The 19882-nt window shown below is 38.9% G+C and overlaps 1 protein-coding gene and 1 pseudogene across 1 annotated transcript in view; one reads left to right on the top strand and one right to left on the bottom strand.

Annotated features, from left to right (window-relative positions):
• TRAPPC11 (trafficking protein particle complex subunit 11) overlaps window positions 1–19882 on the bottom strand; it is a 56342-nt gene that overhangs the window by 18101 nt on the left and 18359 nt on the right. Inside the window, exons 8-19 of the mRNA XM_002709491.6 lie at window positions 18861–18957; window positions 16105–16238; window positions 15316–15463; window positions 11362–11455; window positions 7621–7700; window positions 7439–7517; window positions 7303–7357; window positions 6854–6999; window positions 6551–6612; window positions 6309–6441; window positions 3991–4121; window positions 621–776 (exon numbers count right to left, since the gene is read on the bottom strand). Coding sequence (XP_002709537.1) covers window positions 621–776; window positions 3991–4121; window positions 6309–6441; window positions 6551–6612; window positions 6854–6999; window positions 7303–7357; window positions 7439–7517; window positions 7621–7700; window positions 11362–11455; window positions 15316–15463; window positions 16105–16238; window positions 18861–18957 — 1315 coding nt within the window. The remainder of the gene's footprint in view (window positions 1–620; window positions 777–3990; window positions 4122–6308; window positions 6442–6550; window positions 6613–6853; window positions 7000–7302; window positions 7358–7438; window positions 7518–7620; window positions 7701–11361; window positions 11456–15315; window positions 15464–16104; window positions 16239–18860; window positions 18958–19882) is intronic.
• LOC127490378 (U2 spliceosomal RNA) lies at window positions 188–306 on the top strand (annotated as a pseudogene).

The following is a 19882-nucleotide window of genomic DNA, read 5'->3' as shown; positions in this document are numbered from 1 at the left end:
GGGTAAGTGACTGCTCAGCATCACAAGCTAGTAACTCTGCAGAGTCAGAATTTAAACCCACACAGCTTAGCTCCAGAGTTTACGCTGAATAAATATCTTATTTTCATCATATATTTCCAAAAGATATTTCAATTAAATCAATCTTTTACATTTTCTCTTTTAAAAAATGCAGTTAGCAATGCTAAAAATCGCTTCTTGGCCTTTTGGCTAAGATCAAGTGTAACAATGCTAAAACATCAAAAAGATATTCAGTCTAAGTTATATATTATACAAAATATATTTGCTGTTATATATATTTAAACCTCCTTAACTGAAAGCAAAAATAAGATTGTTCTTATGTACTAACAGAAAACAATGTCTAATATACATGCTAAGTGAAAAAAGCCAGTTGTAGCATACCAAATAGAGTACATTGGTAATTTTTTAATTGGAAAAGAATTAACCATAAATATGTTACAGAAAAATGTGTGGAAGGAAATCTACCCAACGATTATGAATGGTTTCTCTTAGGAAATCCAGGTGAAAATGCTTCATTTTTACATTTAATAAATTTCTACATTATTTGAAATTTTCTGACACAAACATATTAAAAATGCTTTTAAACAAATGTCACCACTAACCTCAATTTTCTTTCCCACATCTTCAGTTTTTGCAACAAACTTAAATAACAATTTTCTTGTTTTTCCAGGAACTAAGCACATCTTTCCTTGAGTCAGATTTTCTAAAACTTCACTTGCCTTAGATGCTTCTTCTATCACACAGAACTGGTTGTACTCCTGAAAGAGATACAAACGTCAGATGAGATGTTTTGCTAACACTAAATGCCAAGTGATTTGGAGCTCATTTAGTTTTAACTCCACCAACACCAAAGCATTATGTAGGGTAACTAGTAAAAGGAAGTATTTTTATGCCAAATGGAGACACATTTATTCATTTCTACCCCAAGAAAAGAGCAAGTTAACTGTACACAATCGACTTCTGAAAAGCCTTTTGTAGAGAGAGAAAGAAAGGTGCTATCATCATCTCCTTTTCTTGGCGAGTTTCCTTTAACTTTGCCTCTGTGACACTGAAACATGTGTTTCTCACCTTCCTTCACTGTTTCCTGTTTTTCCCTCTAAGGCCCTTTTTTCCTTCAACTCATAGGTTCCAAAAGTTTCAGTCCTTGGCTTTCTTTTAATTCTTCTATTTTCCCTTTATGTTCACTTCACTGGAAAGTTTATTAGTATCTATATATTCTGCACATTTGTGCTAATATGTCTTTCATAAAAACAATCCAATTCTGTCTGATTGCCTTAAATACTTGTTTATATCACAACTGTCCCAAAGATAAATCTAGTACCACCTAAACTCAGCATGCCCAAGATGAATGTCCATCTATGCTCCCAGGACAGCATATTCCACACAGACAAATAAACAGAGACATCGTCAGGTTTTTGTCTATGGAATCACCATTCTCACCTGTTCAATAAGTGTCAAGATCTCTGTAAGAGCCATTTTCTATCCCAATGGCTTCACAGAAAACTCTTACACAGTTCACAGTTCATATTTTTCCTCTAATTTTCATTTCCATTCCATACTTATAAAATTTAAGAAACTACATTTATCTTGTGATTTGTACCATGAATTTAAAATAATCTAATTATTAAAAATAAAAACCCTGCTTTATAGTCTATGCTAGCATATTAGAGCTTTGATTGAAGAAGTCATTTATGTTTGTTGGAAAAAGAAATGGAATGGTAGGATACTAAGGGGAAAGCAAAATAAGGGTTCCTGTACTAACCTTCCCATTCCACACTTAGATTCTAGTTAAGAACAACATGCAATTTACCAAACAATACACACAATGGTGAACCACGGCTGTGACTTGTGCTGTACAGGGCTCCGGGAGCCAGGCGAATCAGCCTTGGTGGGTCAGGGAAGGTCCATGAGAAAGAACTGATTAAGTGGAGAAAGGAGAGCAAGACAATCCAAGCAGAGGACACGGCACGTGCACGTCTCCTGTCCTTTATTCACCGGATGCCCATTCTTTTTTTTTTTTTTTTTTTTTTTTTTTTTTTTTTTTGACAGGCAGAGTTAGATAATAAGAGAGAGAGACAGAGAGAAAGGTCTTCCGTTGGTTCACCCCCCAAATGGCCGCCATAGCTGGAGCGCTGTGCCGATCCCAACCCAGGAGCAGGTGCTTCCTCCTGGTCTCCCATGCAGGTGCAGGGCCCAAGCACTTGGGCCATCCTCCACTGCACTCCTGGGCCACAGCAGAGAGCTGGACTGGAAGAGGAGCAAGCGGGACAGAATCCGGCGCCCCAACTGGGACTAGAACCTGGGGTGTCAGAGCTGCGGCACCGGCCCGCATGCCCATTCTTTATCCTCTTTATACACTCAGCACTCCAGATTTATCTATTTTAAAATGCCTCTTGTATCTTTTCAATTTTTTAAGATTTTTATCTTTATTTTATTCGAAAGGCAGAGAGATTGACAGATCTCCTACAAGTTCACTCTCCAAATGCCCCACATAGCCAAGCCAGGAACTTAGAACTCAGCCCAGGTATCCCACAAATCCTGACTTTTTGTAGTTGGATTAATATAAAAGTCTCTAACTGGTTTCCATGACATCAATTCTTCCCTCTATTTTGCTACTAGAGAAAAGTTTGGGAAATAGAAATTTCATATTCTAGCTTTAAAGTTTTTAAGCTAATTCACAAAGGATCCTTGAGCAAGGGTCTGAAATCAAGTAAAACGTGCCAGTCCTTCAGGCAATCCAGTTTGACCTCAGCATTTCTACTGCAGGGACATTTCTCAGTTCCTCTGAATCAAATCCTATTAAAACAGGTAACACCGCGTCTTTATGACCATACAATAAAGTGACACATACAACATGGATAAGATAAATAAATAAGTAAATCTTTTAAAATTTCTATTTATCGGCCCATTGCTCTTAATTTTTCAAGGTTCCTTCAAGTCATCCGATCTCACGTACCAATAACCATCATTAACAAGCCCTCTGCTTCTGTGAGGCCTTTGTCTGCACTGACCCATAAACACAGAAAGTGCACTCCTGCTTCCACACAGTGTTTTCTCATTGCCAAACATCTTCTCCCTCTCCCATCTTTTTATACCTACCTTAATGTATCTTCACCTCCTCTTTCCTTTGATATGCCTACTGCCACTACACTGCTAGTCCACCCTACACCATTTAGTCTTCACGACCTACTCGGGCGATCTGTGAGTCAATCCTGGCCCTTACCCTCAAAACACTCACATTTTCAATGGGCTGATAGGCCAAACTCCCTCAGGCTCAGAATGCTAAGAATATTGTAATTGGGAATAAATGATTGTGTGTTAAAGGCTCAATATACTTCCTGGGTGATCAAAAGGTGATTATCTATTAAATGAGATTATAACTGAAAAAGTTGGAATGTAAACAAGCAATTGACCATGCTATATCATATTTTAGAAATGTTCAAATTCAAAAAATATGGTATAATTCCATTTGGCAGAAAAGAAGTTGCTCTTTTACACATGTGCCATGTCTAGACTATTCAAGAAAGTTAACAGAGAGGACATCTAGGAAAATGGAATTGGAAGCTCACACATTTATATATTTACTTTTGAATTTATATTAATTGATATTCCAATTTCTCAAAAATAAAAGCATTCTATAATCAAAAGCTAATGATAAACTAGAATATAAAGTAAACGATATTGAAAACTTGATGACACTCATTTTTAATATATCTTAGTTATAGACTATAAAAAATATATACACAGAATGCTTAGATTTCATAAGCATACAATGGAAACAAAAAGAAAAGTATAAAACTTAAATTGCTAGTATAGAAATTTAGAACTGTAAATGCATTTAGAGAGACCTCACCCAAATTTGTTACTATGAAACCAGTAAGATGTAAAATTCACTAAACTCATTTTACCTAGTTTAACACAAGAGAGAATAAAATACAAACACAGTAAAAACACATTAAAAGGTATCATTACCTGATTATTAAAGCTGACACAGAGCTTGGAGAACCTAATGGGGTGTGGACAATCAGCTTTCAGGTAAATATCAAACTGAACAGGTACATCAACATGAAAACTTGGGGCATGGAACTTGGCTTTGCATTGTACTGAAACAAAACAGAAAAGAGCTGATTTATACACTACCAGATACTCAACATTCACACACACTATTCTGTGAACCACATTTACTCTTCAGAAAAGACACATCCACTCTGGCCATTCTTACTGACTTCTGTATTGAGGCATTTCAAAGACACAAATGTGGTTCACTAAGAAAAATAAATAAAACAAATAAATTATAGCTTTCAAGTTTCAAAATCATCTTTAATTTTAAAAATATACCTGACTAGGAGCTGGTTCTGTGGTGTAGTAGGCTAAGCCTCCACTTGTGGTACCAGCATCTCATACAGGTGCTGGTTCGTGTCCCGGCAGCTCCTCTTCCAATCCAGCTCTCTGCTATGGCATGGGAAAGCAGCCAAAGATGGTCCAAGTGCGTGGGCTCCTTGTACCCAAGTGGGAGACCCAGAATCAGCTCCTGGCTCTGGCTTCGAACTGGCCCAGTTCCGGCTGTTGTAGCCATTTGGGGAGTGAACGAGTGATGGAAAACCTTTCTCCCTGTCTCTCCCTCTCACTCTCTGTAATTCTACCTCTCAAATAAATAAGTAAAATATTTATTTAAAGAAAATAGCTGCCTCTGAAATACCAATGTTAAGATTTCAAAGGAAAAAAACATTTTTATTAACTTATTTGAAAATACCAGCCTAGGCCGGCGCCGCGGCTCACTAGGCTAATCCTCCACCTAGCGGCGCCGGCACACCGGGTTCTAGTCCCGGTCGGGGTGCCGGATTCTGTCCCGGTTGCCCCTCTTCCAGGCCAGCCCTCTGCTGTGGCCAGGGAGTGCAGTGGAGGATGGCCCAGGTGCTTGGGCCCTGCACCCCATGGGAGACCAGGAAAAGCACCTGGCTCCTGGCTCCTGCCATCGGATCAGCGCGGTGCGCCGGCTGCAGCGCGCCGGCCGCGGCGGCCATTGGAGGGTGAACCAACGGCAAAGGAAGACCTTTCTCTCTGTCTCTCTCTCTCACTATCCACTCTGCCTGTCACAAAAAAAAAAAAAAAGAAAAAAAGAAAATACCAGCCTATACATTAAAGCATAAATCTTTTAAATGAAAATCTTTTCAAGTATGTTTCAAACACCTGTACAAAATATGTTTTAAGACATAAATCAGGTTTTTAAGTTCTTGATTATCTTTATTTCACTAAGGGGGAAAAAACATAGTTTATCTATAAAATGATTATATAGGCTGGGGTGTTTCAGATTCTGGATATTTTGGGTTTTGGAATATATGCATATATAAATGAGTGAGAAATCCTGTAGGATGAAATCCAAGTCTAAACACAAAAGTTATTTATGTTTCATATACACCTTAAACATATAGCCTCAAGGCCAGGGCTGTGGCATGGCGGGTAAAGCTGCTCTCTGGAGTGCCGGCATCCCATATGGGCGCTGGTTCGAGTCCTGGCTGCTCTACTTCCGATTCAGCTCTGGTATGGCCTGAGAAAGCAGTAGAAGACGGCTCAAGTCCTTGGGCCCTTGTATCCATATGGGAGACCTAGAAGAAGCTCCTGGCTTCTGGCTTTGGACTGGCCCAGATCCGGCCATTGTGGCCATTTAGGGAGTGAACCAGTGGATGGAAGATCTCTCTCTTTGCCTCTGCCTTTCTGTAATGCTGCCTTTCAAATAATAAATAAATAAATCTTTAAAAAAATACAGCCTGAGTAATTTTATATAATAAATAGTATTTTTAAAATTGTATTTATTTTTATTTGAGAGACAGAGTTACAGAGAGAGAGAGAAAGAGACAGAGGTCTTCCATCCACTGGCTTACTCCTCAGATGGCCGCAACAGCTGAAGTTTGGCTGCTCTGGAGCCAGGAGCCTGGAGCTTCTTCCAGGTATCCCACATAGATGCAGGGGCCCAAGCATTTGGGCCATCTTCCACTGCTCTCCCAGGCCATTAGCAGGGAGCTGGATTGGAAGTGGAGCAGCCAGGACTTAAACTGGCACCCATATGGGATGCCGACACTGCAGGTAGAGGTTTAACCTACTATGCCACAATGCCAGTCCAAAATTATTTTTAAAAATTTTGTAGACTATTCCATTTATGGCATAAAGTCAGAGGTCAAAAGTTCAAATTTTAGAGTACTTAGGATTTCAGATTATTATTCTGCATCTATTAAGTTCATAGAAATAAGGATGAATTCTCTGAAATAACACTGCAGATGCTGGTAACCTACCAAATGGTACAAAATCCTGTACTCCTATTGTGAAAACATTGCTGCCAACAAGAGAAACTCGGTCCGCCCACAACTTCTGAGCAGTTTTCACAGCTAAGACATCACAGTCGGGTTCAGGATCGGGACTTTCATTCTGCACCAACGGAGAAAAGCGTCCATTCAACAAGTTGAAACAAAGAATTTACATACATATGCATGTACGGAGTTCTACAACACATTTTACATAAAGAATTCCAACCTACCATTAAAACGTTTATGAGGTTCTTCTCTATCCTAGATTTCTGGTCATCTTTCAGAGTTGAAGCTAATACGAAGAAGGAAGGAAAAGAGTGAGAACCAGAAAGCAAGTAAGACTACCACCTTCATGTAAAGCTTTAAAAATATTTAAGCATAAACACCTCCTCTAAGATGACCAAGCCTGGTGATTCACACACAGCAAAACTACTGTTAATTATGTGAAACTAAATTATTCTTTAAATTTTTAAACGCTTAAGGAATGCTGAATGATTTTATGGATTGAGGTTTTTCTGAGCGATCATAGTTACCTCTTCCAAGAAGTTCCAGGGAGTAAGTGATATAATCCTTCAGTTGGGCCATGAGGTAGGAGCACTTCAGAGCTGTGGTCAATATCGATGTGAGGAGAGTCCACCAGCCCTCACTCCGATAATCACACATCACATAATCCAGCAACCTAAAAGGACGAAACGTGAGCCAGACTAAAACAGCTGCACAAAAAAGAGTTCAAAGAATTCTTGGACAAGATGAAATGTCCTCATTTATCAATAAAGAAAATCTTATTGAGATAGTTTTAACAGTTAGCTAAAAATGAAGTTTCCTAACACTTTGAAAAATATGGTGACAACAGATGGCACCTGAGAAAAACTGCACAGAGACAGCTAAATAGAAATAATAAATCCTTCAGTATAAATTTCTATTCCAATTTCACTGCAATCTGAATACTTGAAAAGAAAAAAAAACAGTAAATAGGACTCACTTCAAAGCTTTGGTATAATCCTTTGCATAATAATATTCTTCTCCCATTTGGACCACTATAAAGGAAAAAAGATTTATGAGGAGAACTTAAAATTACTCAAAGTTGCATAACATTGTGACACTCTATGGATACATACTTAGATGACTTTTCATTCTAGGGCACTTATACTTCTTGAATTGTGCGACAGCATTGCTCAGAAGGCTTATTATTATTTCCTATTAGAAACGACAACGTATGAAACATTTCAGTAGGAAAAATCTTGCATTTTCCTAAAATACTATAAAAACTGGCTTATATCGAAGGAACAAAACAACTTACAGAGTGAACAACACTTCTCTCCTTCAGCTGAATGGCAAGAACTCCAGCCTTCTCTTTCTCAGGATCAGAAAGATCAAAACCTGTATAAGACAAGACACAACCCATTTTAGGCAGTTCATCTAACAAAAGTCTTCATGTGAATACTGCATGCGTATGCTTCTTGAATCCTTTACTTTAACAGGGTGCAGTTAAGATTCTTAACATTCTAGAATCTTAAAGATTCTAAGAAACAGCTTTATTAACATGGAAACTTCTCTGTGACCTCTGACTGAAGAGAACACTACTGAGTTCAATGATTTTTTTTTTTTTTTAACAAATGAGGAGTTGTTTCTTTTCTTGTTTTTATTTAATTTGAAAGTTAGAGTTACAGACAGGGAAAAAGAGAGAGATCTTCCAATCATCTGGTTCACTCCCCACATGGCCACAACAGCCAGAAGCCAGGAAATTCTTCCAGGTCTCCTACATGGGCAGCAGGGGCCCAAACACATGGGGCATCTTCCACTGCTTTTCCCAGGCAATTAGCAGGAGTTGGATTAGAAGTGGTATAGCCAGCTACATACACTACAATGCCAGCTCCTCAATGATTTTTTTTTTTTAAGACTTGCTTATTTATTTGAAAGTCAGAGTTACAGACAGAGAGAAGGAGAGGCAGAGAGAGAGAGAGAGGACTTCTATCTGCTGGTTCACTCCCCAACTGGCCACAATGGCCGGAGCTGCACCAATCTGAAGTCAGGAGCCAGGAGCTTCTTCTGGGTCTCCTACACGGGTGCAGAGGCCTAAGGACTTGGGCAATCTTCTACTGCTTTCCCAGGCCACAGCAGAGAGCTGGATCAGAAGTAGAGCAGCTGGGACTAGAACCGATGCCCATATGGGATGCCAGCACAGCAGGTGGCGGCCTTACCTGCTACGCCACAGTGCCAGCCCCTCTCAATGATTTTTAACTAATAGTATCAACATCTGGATAAAGAGTAGTATCAATATTCTCTATACAGAAAAAACTCTCTAAAGATTATATATAATTTCTTATCATTTAAATTTTAATTGTCACAGATATTTCTCAAATTAAATTATTTATAGAACAGGGAAAAAAAATGGTAAAGCTAGACAAAAACATGGAGGAACTACTTCAGGACAATGGGATGGGCAAGGATTTTTCTAGATCACACCCCTAAAGCACCGGAAATAAAAGCAACAATAGACAAATGAGATTTCATAAAACTATAGATCTTCTACATAGCAAAAGAAATGACAGATTGAAGAGATAACCTACAAAATGGGAGAAAATATCTGCAACCTACATATCTGGCAGTGGGTCAATAACCAGAATATATAAGGAACTCAAACAACTCAACAGTAGCACACTAATAAACAAAAAAAACACAAATGATTCCATTAAAAATTGGCAATAGATTTAAACAGACACTTCTCAAAGGAAGACATACAGATGGCCAACAGGTACATGAGAAAATGCTCAGCATCATTAATCATGATGGAAGTTCAAATCAAAACCACAATGAGACATCACCTCACTCCATTAAGACTGAATATTATAAAAAACACAAAAGAGAACAAGTGTTGATAAGGATGTGGAGAAAAGGGAGCTCTTTCCCATTGTTGGTAGGAATGTAAATTAGTACAACCACTGTGGAAAATAGTATAGAGGTTCCTCAAAAAACTACAAATAGAACTACCATATGATCCAGTCTTCCCACTACTGAGTACATAGCCACGGGAAGTAGTCACTCTATCAGAAGGACAGCTGCATGTCCATGTTTACTGAAGCACTATTCAGAGTAGCCCAGAAATGGAAACAACCTCAGTGCCCACCAACTGATAAATGGATAAGGAAAATGTGGTATATACAACTGATGGAATACTATACAGCCACAAAAAGAAACTTGTCATTTCACTATCATGATAAGATGGGAGGTCACTTTGTTAAGTGAAATGAGCCAAGCACAGGAATGATCTCATTCACATATGGAATATAAAAAATGTCAATCTCATAGAAGTTGAGAACACAATGGTGTTTAGGAGAAGCTAGAGAGACTAGGGGAGACAGAGGAATGGGAAAGGTTATTAATCAAGTTAAGTTACAGCAGCAAGACAGGAGTAAGAAGTCCTGGTGTTCTAATGCACAGTGTGGTGACTATAGAGAGTGATAATGTACTGCGTATTTCTTTTGAAAAAAATTAGAAGAAAGATTTTTAAATGTTTATATCACAAAGAAATGATGAATGTTTGAGGAGACATAGATAAGTTTATCCTGACTTGGGGCCGGTGCTGTGACATAGTGGGTTAAGCTGCCACCTGCAGTGCTGGCATCCCATATGGGCGCCGGTTCCAGTCCCGGCTGCTCCACTTCCAATCCAGCTCTCTGCTATGGCCTGAGAAAGCAGTAGAAGATGGCCCAAGTCCTTGGGCCCCTGCACCCGCATGGGAGACCCGGAAGAAGCTCCTGGTTCCTGGCTTCAGATCAGCGCAGCTCCAGCTGTTGCAGCCAATTGGGGAGTGAACCATCGAATGGAAGACCTCTCTCTCCCTCTCTCTCTCTCTGTGCCTCTCCTTCTCTAACTCTTTCAAATAAATAAATAAATAAATAAATCTTTAAATAAAGAAGCAAAAAAAAATTTATCCTGACTGGATATTCCACAGTGTATACATGTGCTGAAATATCACATGGATTCCCATGAAAATGTATAATTACGTGTCCATTAAAATTTTTTTAATCACATTTTTAAAAATAATGAAAGTAGAGGGGGCTGGCGCTGTGGCACAGTGGGTTAAAGCCGTGGCCTGAAGCGCCAGCATCCCATATGGGCGCCGTTCAAGTCCAGACTTCTCCACTTCCGATCCAGCTCTCTGCTATGGCCTGGGAAAGCAGTAGAAGATGGCCCAAGTCACTGGGCCCCTGCTCCCACATGGAAACCCGGAGGAAGCTCCTGGCTCCTGGCTTTGGATCGGCGCAGCTCTGGCCATTGCGGCCATTTGGGGAGTAAACCAGAGGATGGAAGACCTCTCTCTCTGTCTCGACCTCTCTCTGTAACTCTTTCAAATAAAAAAAATGCATGTTTTTTTTAAAAAAGAATGAAAGTAGAAACATAAAGATGCAGAGAAATTGTTTTTAAAGTTATACCAGTTGGAGTGGGCATTATGGTACCGCTACTCCCCTTCAGGTCCAGTTCCCTGCTAATATGCCTGGATAGCAGGAGATGATGCCTTAAGCACTTAAATCCCTGTGAAACCCAGATGGAGTTCCTGGATCCTGGCTTCAGCCAGCCTCAGCCCTGGCTGTTGCACATAGTTGGGGTGTGAACCAAGGAATGGAAGATATCTTTCTCTCTATCACTCTTTCAAATAAATAAAAACATTTTTAAAAACAAAGTGATATAAGTTAATGTTTTTAAATATCAAATAAACCATTAAAGTTAACTAGACATAAAATATTTAAATAAACAGTGGCTTATTAATTGTGTCTCTTAAGACAAAAGATGTCCAAATGCTTTTACTTATAAATATTCATATTATATCAACATTTTAAATTATAAGTTATTCTAAGATGTGGTAGTACAAATAAAACATTAAAAAAACTAAGAACTACAAATCCTATAAGAATATTTTAAGATCACACATTTTTATATAGCATCATTTTTTCACTGGCTGCATGAAATCTAGGAAATCATGATAGCTATCTTCACTTTTTAAAGTTGAAAGAAAAGTGGGGAAGGAAAAATTATTTACTTAGTATTCCTTGTCGCCATGATCTTTGTCCATAAAAATCAAGAACGCCTGTTTGTGTTTCTAAGGGATCAGGATTGGGATACATTACAGAAGCCTGTAAATTAAAACACAAATCTAAGTAAGAGTTTATGTAACCCATCACAAACCAACTCTTGCCCAACATTTGGCTTAATAAAAAACTTTCATAAATACAAACACCAAATACATTCAAATATCAAAGTCTTGGAGCAGGGTTTAGCCCAGCAGTTGACACCCACATCTCACATCAGAATACCTAGGTCTGATACTTGACTCGAGTTCTGACTCCAGCTTTCTGCTAATGGAGACCCCTGGGAGGTAGTGGTGATGGCTCAAGTAACTGGGTCCCTGCCACCCATGTGGGAGACCTAGACTGAGTTCTCAGCTCCCAGCTTTGGCCAGGCCTAGTCTTAGCTATTGTGGATATCTGGGGAATGAATGAGACAATGACAGCTGTTTGCCTATTTGTCTCTCTCAAAGAAAATAAATAAAAAATACCTACTTTGGAGTATTTCTTTAAAAAAAAAAAAAGATTTATTTATTTATTTATTTGAAAGTCAGAGTTACACAGAGAGAGAGGTCTTCCATCTGCTGGTTCATTCCCCAGTAGGCGGCAATGGCCAGAGATGTGTCGATCTGAAGCCAGGAGCCAGGAGTTTCTTCCCGGTCTCCCACATGAGCGCAGGGGCCCAGTGACCTGGGCATCTTCTACTGCTTTCCCAGGCCATAGCAGAGAGCTGTATCAGAAGTGGAGCAGCCACGACTTGAACTGGCTTTATCCGCTATGCCACAGCACCAGCCACAGAATATTTCAAAAGTATATTTTAGCAAAAATAAACTAAAATGTTTAATATTTAGTTAATCCTTTTCTAAAAAAGATTTTATTTATTTATTTGAGATACAGAATTACAGAGAGAGAGGTCTTCCATCTACTGGTTCATTCCACAGATGGCCACAATGGCCAGAGCTGGGCCAACCCAAAGCCAGGAGCCAGGAGCTTCTCCCACATGGGTACAGGGGCTCAAGTGCTTAGACCATCTTCTATTGCTTTCTGAGGCACAGTAGCACGCAGCTGGATTGGAAGTGAAGCAGCCGGAACTTGAACCGGTACCCATATGAGATGCCAGTGCCACAGGCAGAGGTTTAACATACTACACCACAGTGCTGGCCCCAATGCTTGGTTAATCTTATAAAAACTGAATAGATCAGTTTGATTTTTTTAAAAAAATTTCATTTGAGAGGCTGGCACTATGGCGTAGTGGGTTAAGTTGCCATCTGTGGCGTAGGCATCCTATATGAGCGCCAGTTCGAGTTCCAGCTGCTCCACTTCTGATCCAGCTCCGTGCTAATGGTCTGGGAAAGCAGTGGAAGACGGCCCAAGTGCTTGGGCCCCTGCACCAGCATTGGTAGACCCAGAAGAACCACCTGGCTCCTAGCTTCGGATGAGCCCGACTCCGGCCATTACAGCCATTTGGGGAGTGAATAAGCAGACGGAAGATCTCGCTCCCTTTCTCCCCCTCTCTCTGTAACTCTGTAACTCTGCCTTTCAAGTAAATAAATAAGCTTTTTTATTTACTTGAAAGGCAGAGTTACACAGAGAAAGGAGAGGCAGAGAGAAAGGGAGAGGTCTTCCAGCCATTGGTTTACTCCCCAATTGGCCGCAACGGCAGGAGCTGTGCCGATCTAAAGCCAGGAGCAAGGAACTTGCTCCGGGTCTCCCACATGGGTGCAGGGGCCCAAGGACATGGGCCATCCTCCATCGCTTTCCCAGGCTATAGCAGAGAGCTGGATCGGAAGTGGAGCAGCTGGGTCTCGAACCAGTGTCCACATGGGATGCCGGCACTTCAGGCCAGGGCATTAACCCGCTGCACCACAGCGCTGGCCCCAATAAATATATCTTTTAAAAGAATTGTCTTTATTTGAGAGTAGAGACATAAAGACATAGAGAGCCCCCATCTGCTGCTTCATTCCCCCAAATGCCTGTAACAGCCCCCCAGGCTGGGCCAGGCTGAAGCCAGGAGCCAAGAACTCAATCCTGGCCTTTCACATGTCTCCCAGGATCTGCATTAGCAGGAAGCTGGAATCAGGAAAGGACACTACAACCACGGTATTAGGATACAGGACACAGGTGTCTCAACCACTAAGCCAAGACAAACCCAAATCAGTCTGATTTTGACAAATAATAACTAACACAGCTTTTTATCTTTGCTATAGTAAACTATAGCAAACAGACTATGTTTGATATGTTTGATATTTATTCCATAGGTTCCCTTTTTTAATTTCCATATTAAATCCTGGTAAGAGAACAGAGGATACTTTCAGTCCCATGAGTGACAGATTTACACTACTTTACTTTTCTTCTTTATGACTTTTTCCCTCTGAAACCAAAATGTAATATAATTACATTACAGAAACATGTAGAACATACTCAAAAGGTAAAGGACAAAATAAAATTACTTGTAAACCTACTTCTACTACTGAGAATACATTATTATTCTTTCACAGTTAGTGCGAAAATATTTGTTACTGATTGAAGTAATTTTTCAACCTGTTGTTTTCATTTAAATATATTCTGCACTTTCATCTATCATTAAATGTTATTCCAAAACATTATTTTTAAGACTACCTGATCTTCTATATTTTAACAAATTCCCTATAGTTGTTCATTTTATTTCTAGTTTACATTACAACTAATAAATCTATGAGAATAACTTTATAAACAAATCTTGGCACTATTTCTTACGATCTACTCTCTGCCTTAGAATCCCTAAAATACAATTTTTCCTTAAAATACATGCGTGATTTTAAGAGAAAAGCAACATGAAATATCAAGTTTAAGAAAGTAGACTTGGCCGGCGCCACGGCTCACTAGGCTAATCCTCTGCCTTGCGGCGCCAGCACACCGGGTTCTAGTCCCAGTCGGGGCGCCGGATTCTGTCCCGGTTGCCCCTCTTCCAGGCCAGCTCTCTGCTGTGGCCAGGGAGTACAGTGGAGGATGGTCCAAGTCCTTGGGCCCTGCACCCCATGGGAGACCAGGATAAGTACCTGGCTCCTGCCATCGGATCAGCGCGGTGCGCCGGCCGCAGCAGCCATTGGGGGGGTGAACCAACAGAAAAGGAAGACCTTTCTCTCTGTCTCTCTCTCTCACTGTCCACTCTGCCTGTCAAAAAAAAAAAAAAAAAAAAAAGTAGACTCAAACAGAATCCCAGGTATTCCAGAGAGGACATTTTCAAGAAGAGATGAAGTCAAAAGTTCTCCTCTCAGATGAGTCAAACAAGAATACATTCTCCTAGTCTCCTCCAAATCCTACAGCAGTGATCACAGAAACAAAACAAGGGGTTTATAGTGTGACAATGACTGTGATTTTCATATTAATTTTGTCTCTTTCATTTATTCAGGGCAGGCGTGATGCAGAGAGTTAAGCTGCCATTTGGGCCCTTCACATCCCATACTGGAGCCAGCTGGAGTCATAGCTACTGTGCTTCTGATCCAGCTCCCTGCCCTGGGAAGCAGCAGATGATGGCTGATGTGTTCCTGTCATCCACAAGGGAGACCTGGATGGAGTTTCTGGCTCCTGGCTTCAGCGTGGCCCAGCCCGGGCTGTTGCAGCCATTTGGGGAGAGAACTAATAGATGGACGATATCTCTCTGTCTCTGTCACTCTGCCTTTCAAATAAATAAACAAACATATAAAGACTATCAAAAATCATGAACTTATGGCCAATCATAGGTTAGTTCTTCAAAAAAAAAACCTTTCCTCAGCTTTTGCTCACGAGTGAAAATCTAGTGTTCAAATAGGATTCCTGAAACTATAAGAGATAAAAACATGATAGGCAAAGACTGAGAAAAAATCATCAATACCAATAGGTCCTGGCTTCTTGGAAGAGAAGACGAGTATGTTCCCTAAATGCTACATAACAGGAAATCCGTGACTTACTTCATGGTTACAGAGGGTTTTTGCCAGCTGCTTCCGCTCCTGAGCATAGTATGCTGCCTGCTGGTAATAGAAACCAGGATTCTGAGTTTGAATTGCTGTTAGCCCTAACTTAATAGCTTCATCAAATAAGTCTCCAAAGGCCTGGAATCTTAAAGAAAAAAAAAAAAAGAAATAAAAAAGAATGAAAAGAAAATGTTTATTTCAAGTAATTATTCATCCTGAGAACCGTTAACTTCAGCAGACTGCATAAAAATAATGCTGTTAACAGTTAATAACTGTCATAATTTCTTTGTAAATTTTGATACATGCTAACTGTAGGTTATAGATCCAAGTAACATCCATATTCAAACCATCTCTTCAGAGCTAACAAGTCTTCATAGAAATACCATCAAACTAGATCTCAATGTAGTTCTCATCACTCAAACACATCCAAGTTTCTAGGAACAAGTTCATTTCAGCAGCTTTTCAGCATCAATCTCCAACTGTAAACTCCTTGACAGCAGGAATTTTGTTTTGTTTACTACTACATTTTCAGGATCTAGGCACAAGGTAGAAATTCAATAAACAGATGTTGAATGACAAAGTGCCATCAATTAACTGATTTCCATTAATGAACTCTAAGAATCAACATGAACTATTACTGGGAACATATTTATGCCGTGTATCATTAAAACCCATCTACTGGCATGATATTTAGTCCAGTCAGAAGCAAAGTCCGTGCTAACTGCACTCCTCCAAATCCCACATATTACTTTAAAAACTATTCTAAAAGCACAAATGAAAACATACTGCTTGGACATCCACGCAGCGTGCTCGAAAGCCAAGTCCGCACTTCCAATCTTCTTCTTGCACAGGTCGACATGCTTTCGGAACTGCGCGATGGCATCTAGCGGGGTGTTGTGTTGAAAACACAGCCTACAGATCTGCAAAAGGTCAAACCAATCACAAAATTTAGAAAGTCAAAATGCATATTCATTCAAAAATATGGAAAGTCTGAGAATAACTTAAAAGATTACACAATTTCCTTCTCCAAAGTTCTTCTCAACGGAATTGATTTTCTCCACCCAAATGGTTTACACTAAAACCACAAGTTATGCCCCGTTGAGAAATGAAATAATTTAGTATTTGCACTGAATTTATTCAATATCTCAAAAAAGCCCTTCAAATAAAATAGGATGGAATTTTTAAAATTATAGCTGAAGTTTCCAAAAGGTAAATGAGAAGAAAATGATTAACTTTCAGTTTTAGAATTTTTAGAAAGCTAAAGATTTTTGTAGCAAAATTAAAATACAGTTTCCTCCATACCAATCAAGGATTCTAGAAATTTTCAAAAATCTTTTATCAGGGATGTTATTTCAAAACAGTAGTAATTTACCAGGGGTCCTCAAAAAATTCATGGAAAATGTACATTGTGAAAAAACTATGTAGGAATTTCAAAGTTGTTTTGCACCAAAAGAAATATTTTTAAAATCCACTTTGCATAAATTTTTCAAGTACCTCCTACATGTATTTGGGCTAACAGGCAAAACAGAAACAAAGTATAAATGTATTTCCATATGATTGTTAGCATTTTCAAGTTTATTTTTCAGGTACAAAAGAATATGTGGAAAATAAGTCTCTCATCCCTCCCTCTACCTCAGTCATCTAAGTTCTCTTTCCAGAGTTTCTGGCTTGTGCTTTTTGATACATCTTACACATAAACAAGTAGGTGTGTGCATTTATAGATAAGCTGGTACTATTTTTATAAAAACATCATCACACTAAGTATGCTGCCTTGTGCCTTACTTTTTTCACCTAGCAATGTTATCTTGGATATCATTCCATAACAATATATAGAGCAGTCTCATTATTTCTAACTGTATAACATCCCACTGTTTTCAGTTATAATTTATACAACCAATCACTTATTGCTGGACTGTTTCCAATCTTTTCCTATTAGAAGTTGTCAGCACCCTGGGTTCTAGTCCCGGTCGGGGCGCTGGATTCTGCCCTGGTTGCTCCTCTTTCAGTCCAGCTCTCTGCTGTGGCCTGGGAGTGCAGTGGAGACCAGGAGGAAGCACCAGGCTCCTAGCTTTGGATTGGCGCAGCACACCAGCTGCAACGCACCAGCTGTAGCGGCCACTTGGAGGGTGAACCAACGGAAAAAGGAAGACCTTTCTCTCTCTCTCTCTCTCTCTCTCTCTCACTGTCTAACTCTGCCTGTCAAAAAAAAAAAAAAAAAAAAAAAAAGAAAGAAAAAGAAAAAAGAAGTTGTGATACTTTGAACAGCCATTGTCTCAACTGGAGTACAGTTTTTTGCTTTTTGTTTTGTTTTGTTTTTCTGTGCAAATCTTGAACTCTTTACTTAGCAGAGAGTTGGTCTTCTGTGTATAAAGTTAATCAAAAATGGATCTTAGTGGAGAATAGGACTGGGAATGGGAGAGGGAGGAGGATGAGCAGTGGGAGTATGGATGAGAAGGAGGGTATGGTGGGAAGAATCACTATATTCCTAAAGTTGTACTTAGGAAATGCATGAAGTTTGTATTCCTTAAATAAAATATTTCTTTGCGGGGGGGTGCGGAGAAGTTGTGATAAATATCTATATACATGTGCTTTGCAAGTTTTAGAATATATGTCAGATAAATGACCAAAAATTGAATTGCTAAGTCAAAGGCAAAATTTATTTTAAATGTGTTCAGTCATTGCAAAATACTCTCTCTACAAAAGCTGTAACAATTCATACTCATACCAATGGTGAAATAAAGGATCTATCTGTCCACATATCACCAACCCAGTGCAAGACATCTTTAAACAATAAAAGATAAGTGTGGCACATTGGAGTGCCTGGTTCAAGTCTGGTCTACTTCACGTTTCCAATCCATCTTACTGCTAACGTGCAAGATAATGGACCAAATGCTTCGTTCCTGTCACCCATGAAAGAAAGCCAGATAGAGTTTCTGGCTCATGGTTTCGGCCTTGCTTTACCCTGGCTGTTGTGGGATTTGGGGAATGATCCAGCAGATGGAAAATCTCTCTCTCTGTTTCTCCCTCCCTCTCTGTCATTTCACCTTTCTAATAAATAAAATCTTAAAAAATAAAAATGAGTGTGAAAAATTAAAAGCTAAACAAACAGCCTTCACTTTCTGGGGACTTCTAATTCTATGACATACAATCCTAAAATGCTCAAACAACAGATATAAACATTTCTTCTAAGATGAATACACACACCTTTTCTATGGTTGTGCTATTGAATGAAAGAAGTTTTACATAATTCTAACATGTTACATCGTTGAAAATTCAACAACACAGGCAGCTTTCTTCTCATTCCCTCTGTTTTCACTTAACAAAACCCAAAAAACTCTTCCTACTCCAACTCTAGAACCCACAAACTCAAAACCCAACAATTACAATTAGGTTACTAAGCACCAAGGCCTCTCTCGGGATAAGGATGCAATGAGTTAAATACAAATTTTTCAGAGCAAGAAATTGACTTTGGTTTCCAAATTTTCAAAGGAAAATTAAATATTTAAAAACAAATTCTATTTATTTGGAACTAGAATGATTACCTTGTAGTTTATAAATCCTGCCATGGTCTTGATTTCCAGAATATTAGTTTCATGGGCTCTTAATTCGTGTATAAGATTATAGGCAGTCCTGTAATTCCTAGTATCAACATGGGAAGAGTGATTATTTATAATATAAATTAATTTTAGGAAAAGATTCCTAACAATAAAAAGTTACACAAAATTTCAAAGACAATATTAACATTGGTTAGCACTCAATAGCTCAATGATAACATATACATATCCATCTCCAGTTTCCTGAAAAATAATCTAGTGTTGAGTAACAGAGGTGGGAGCAATCAAAGACTTTCAACAAAGAACACAACCCTGGTATTGTGCATGATTCTTTGTCATCACATCTGTCAATAAGTGGTTGAAAACTGAAAGAAATCAGATAACTGTCAATTATATTGAAAAATTGCCATTTGGTTAAAAAAATAAGGGTTTTTTTTGAAGTACCATTACAAGTTTCTCAAGAAACAAAACAAAACAGAAATTATATTAGCAAAGATGCTATCAAAACAGAACATAGATCAACTTTTTAACTCCAAGGACTTCCACAAGTTTAAGTGGCTATGACCAGTCTAAGGCAGAGACTGGAGAGGAAGGACATGCCCTTCGGGTGGCTGGTGATGAAAGAGAGGACGGGGGAAGTGAGAAAGGAGGGTCTGCTAGGAATCGGGACCTTAAGAAAGAAAAAATCTCAAAACAGGCTTCTCCTTCAGAAAAAAATCTGTTAATTTTTTTCCCAGAATTATTTCTATTTTTATTTGAAATTTAAGTTTTCTTTTTTTTTAATTTTTTAATTTTTATTTTTTGACAGGCAGAGTGGACAGTGAGAGAGACAGAGAGTATGATATTTAAGTTTTCTAACATCATCCATAAAAATGAACTACACTGAAGCCAGTTATAATTGTGTAAAGTCACTGAGATTCAGAGAACACAATTTGTTGCTTAGCACCTCAACAATAACCAAGAGATTTCTAGAATTTTCCTATAAATAACAAAATTATTCTTATTTACTT

This window comes from Oryctolagus cuniculus, chromosome 2 (assembly GCF_051225735.1).
Source record: "Oryctolagus cuniculus isolate XC-2025 breed Fujian yellow rabbit chromosome 2, ASM5122573v1, whole genome shotgun sequence".
Taxonomy (NCBI): domain Eukaryota; kingdom Metazoa; phylum Chordata; class Mammalia; order Lagomorpha; family Leporidae; genus Oryctolagus; species Oryctolagus cuniculus.
The sequence above is the reverse complement of the archived record's forward strand: the minus strand, read 5'-3'. Positions and strand labels throughout refer to the sequence as shown.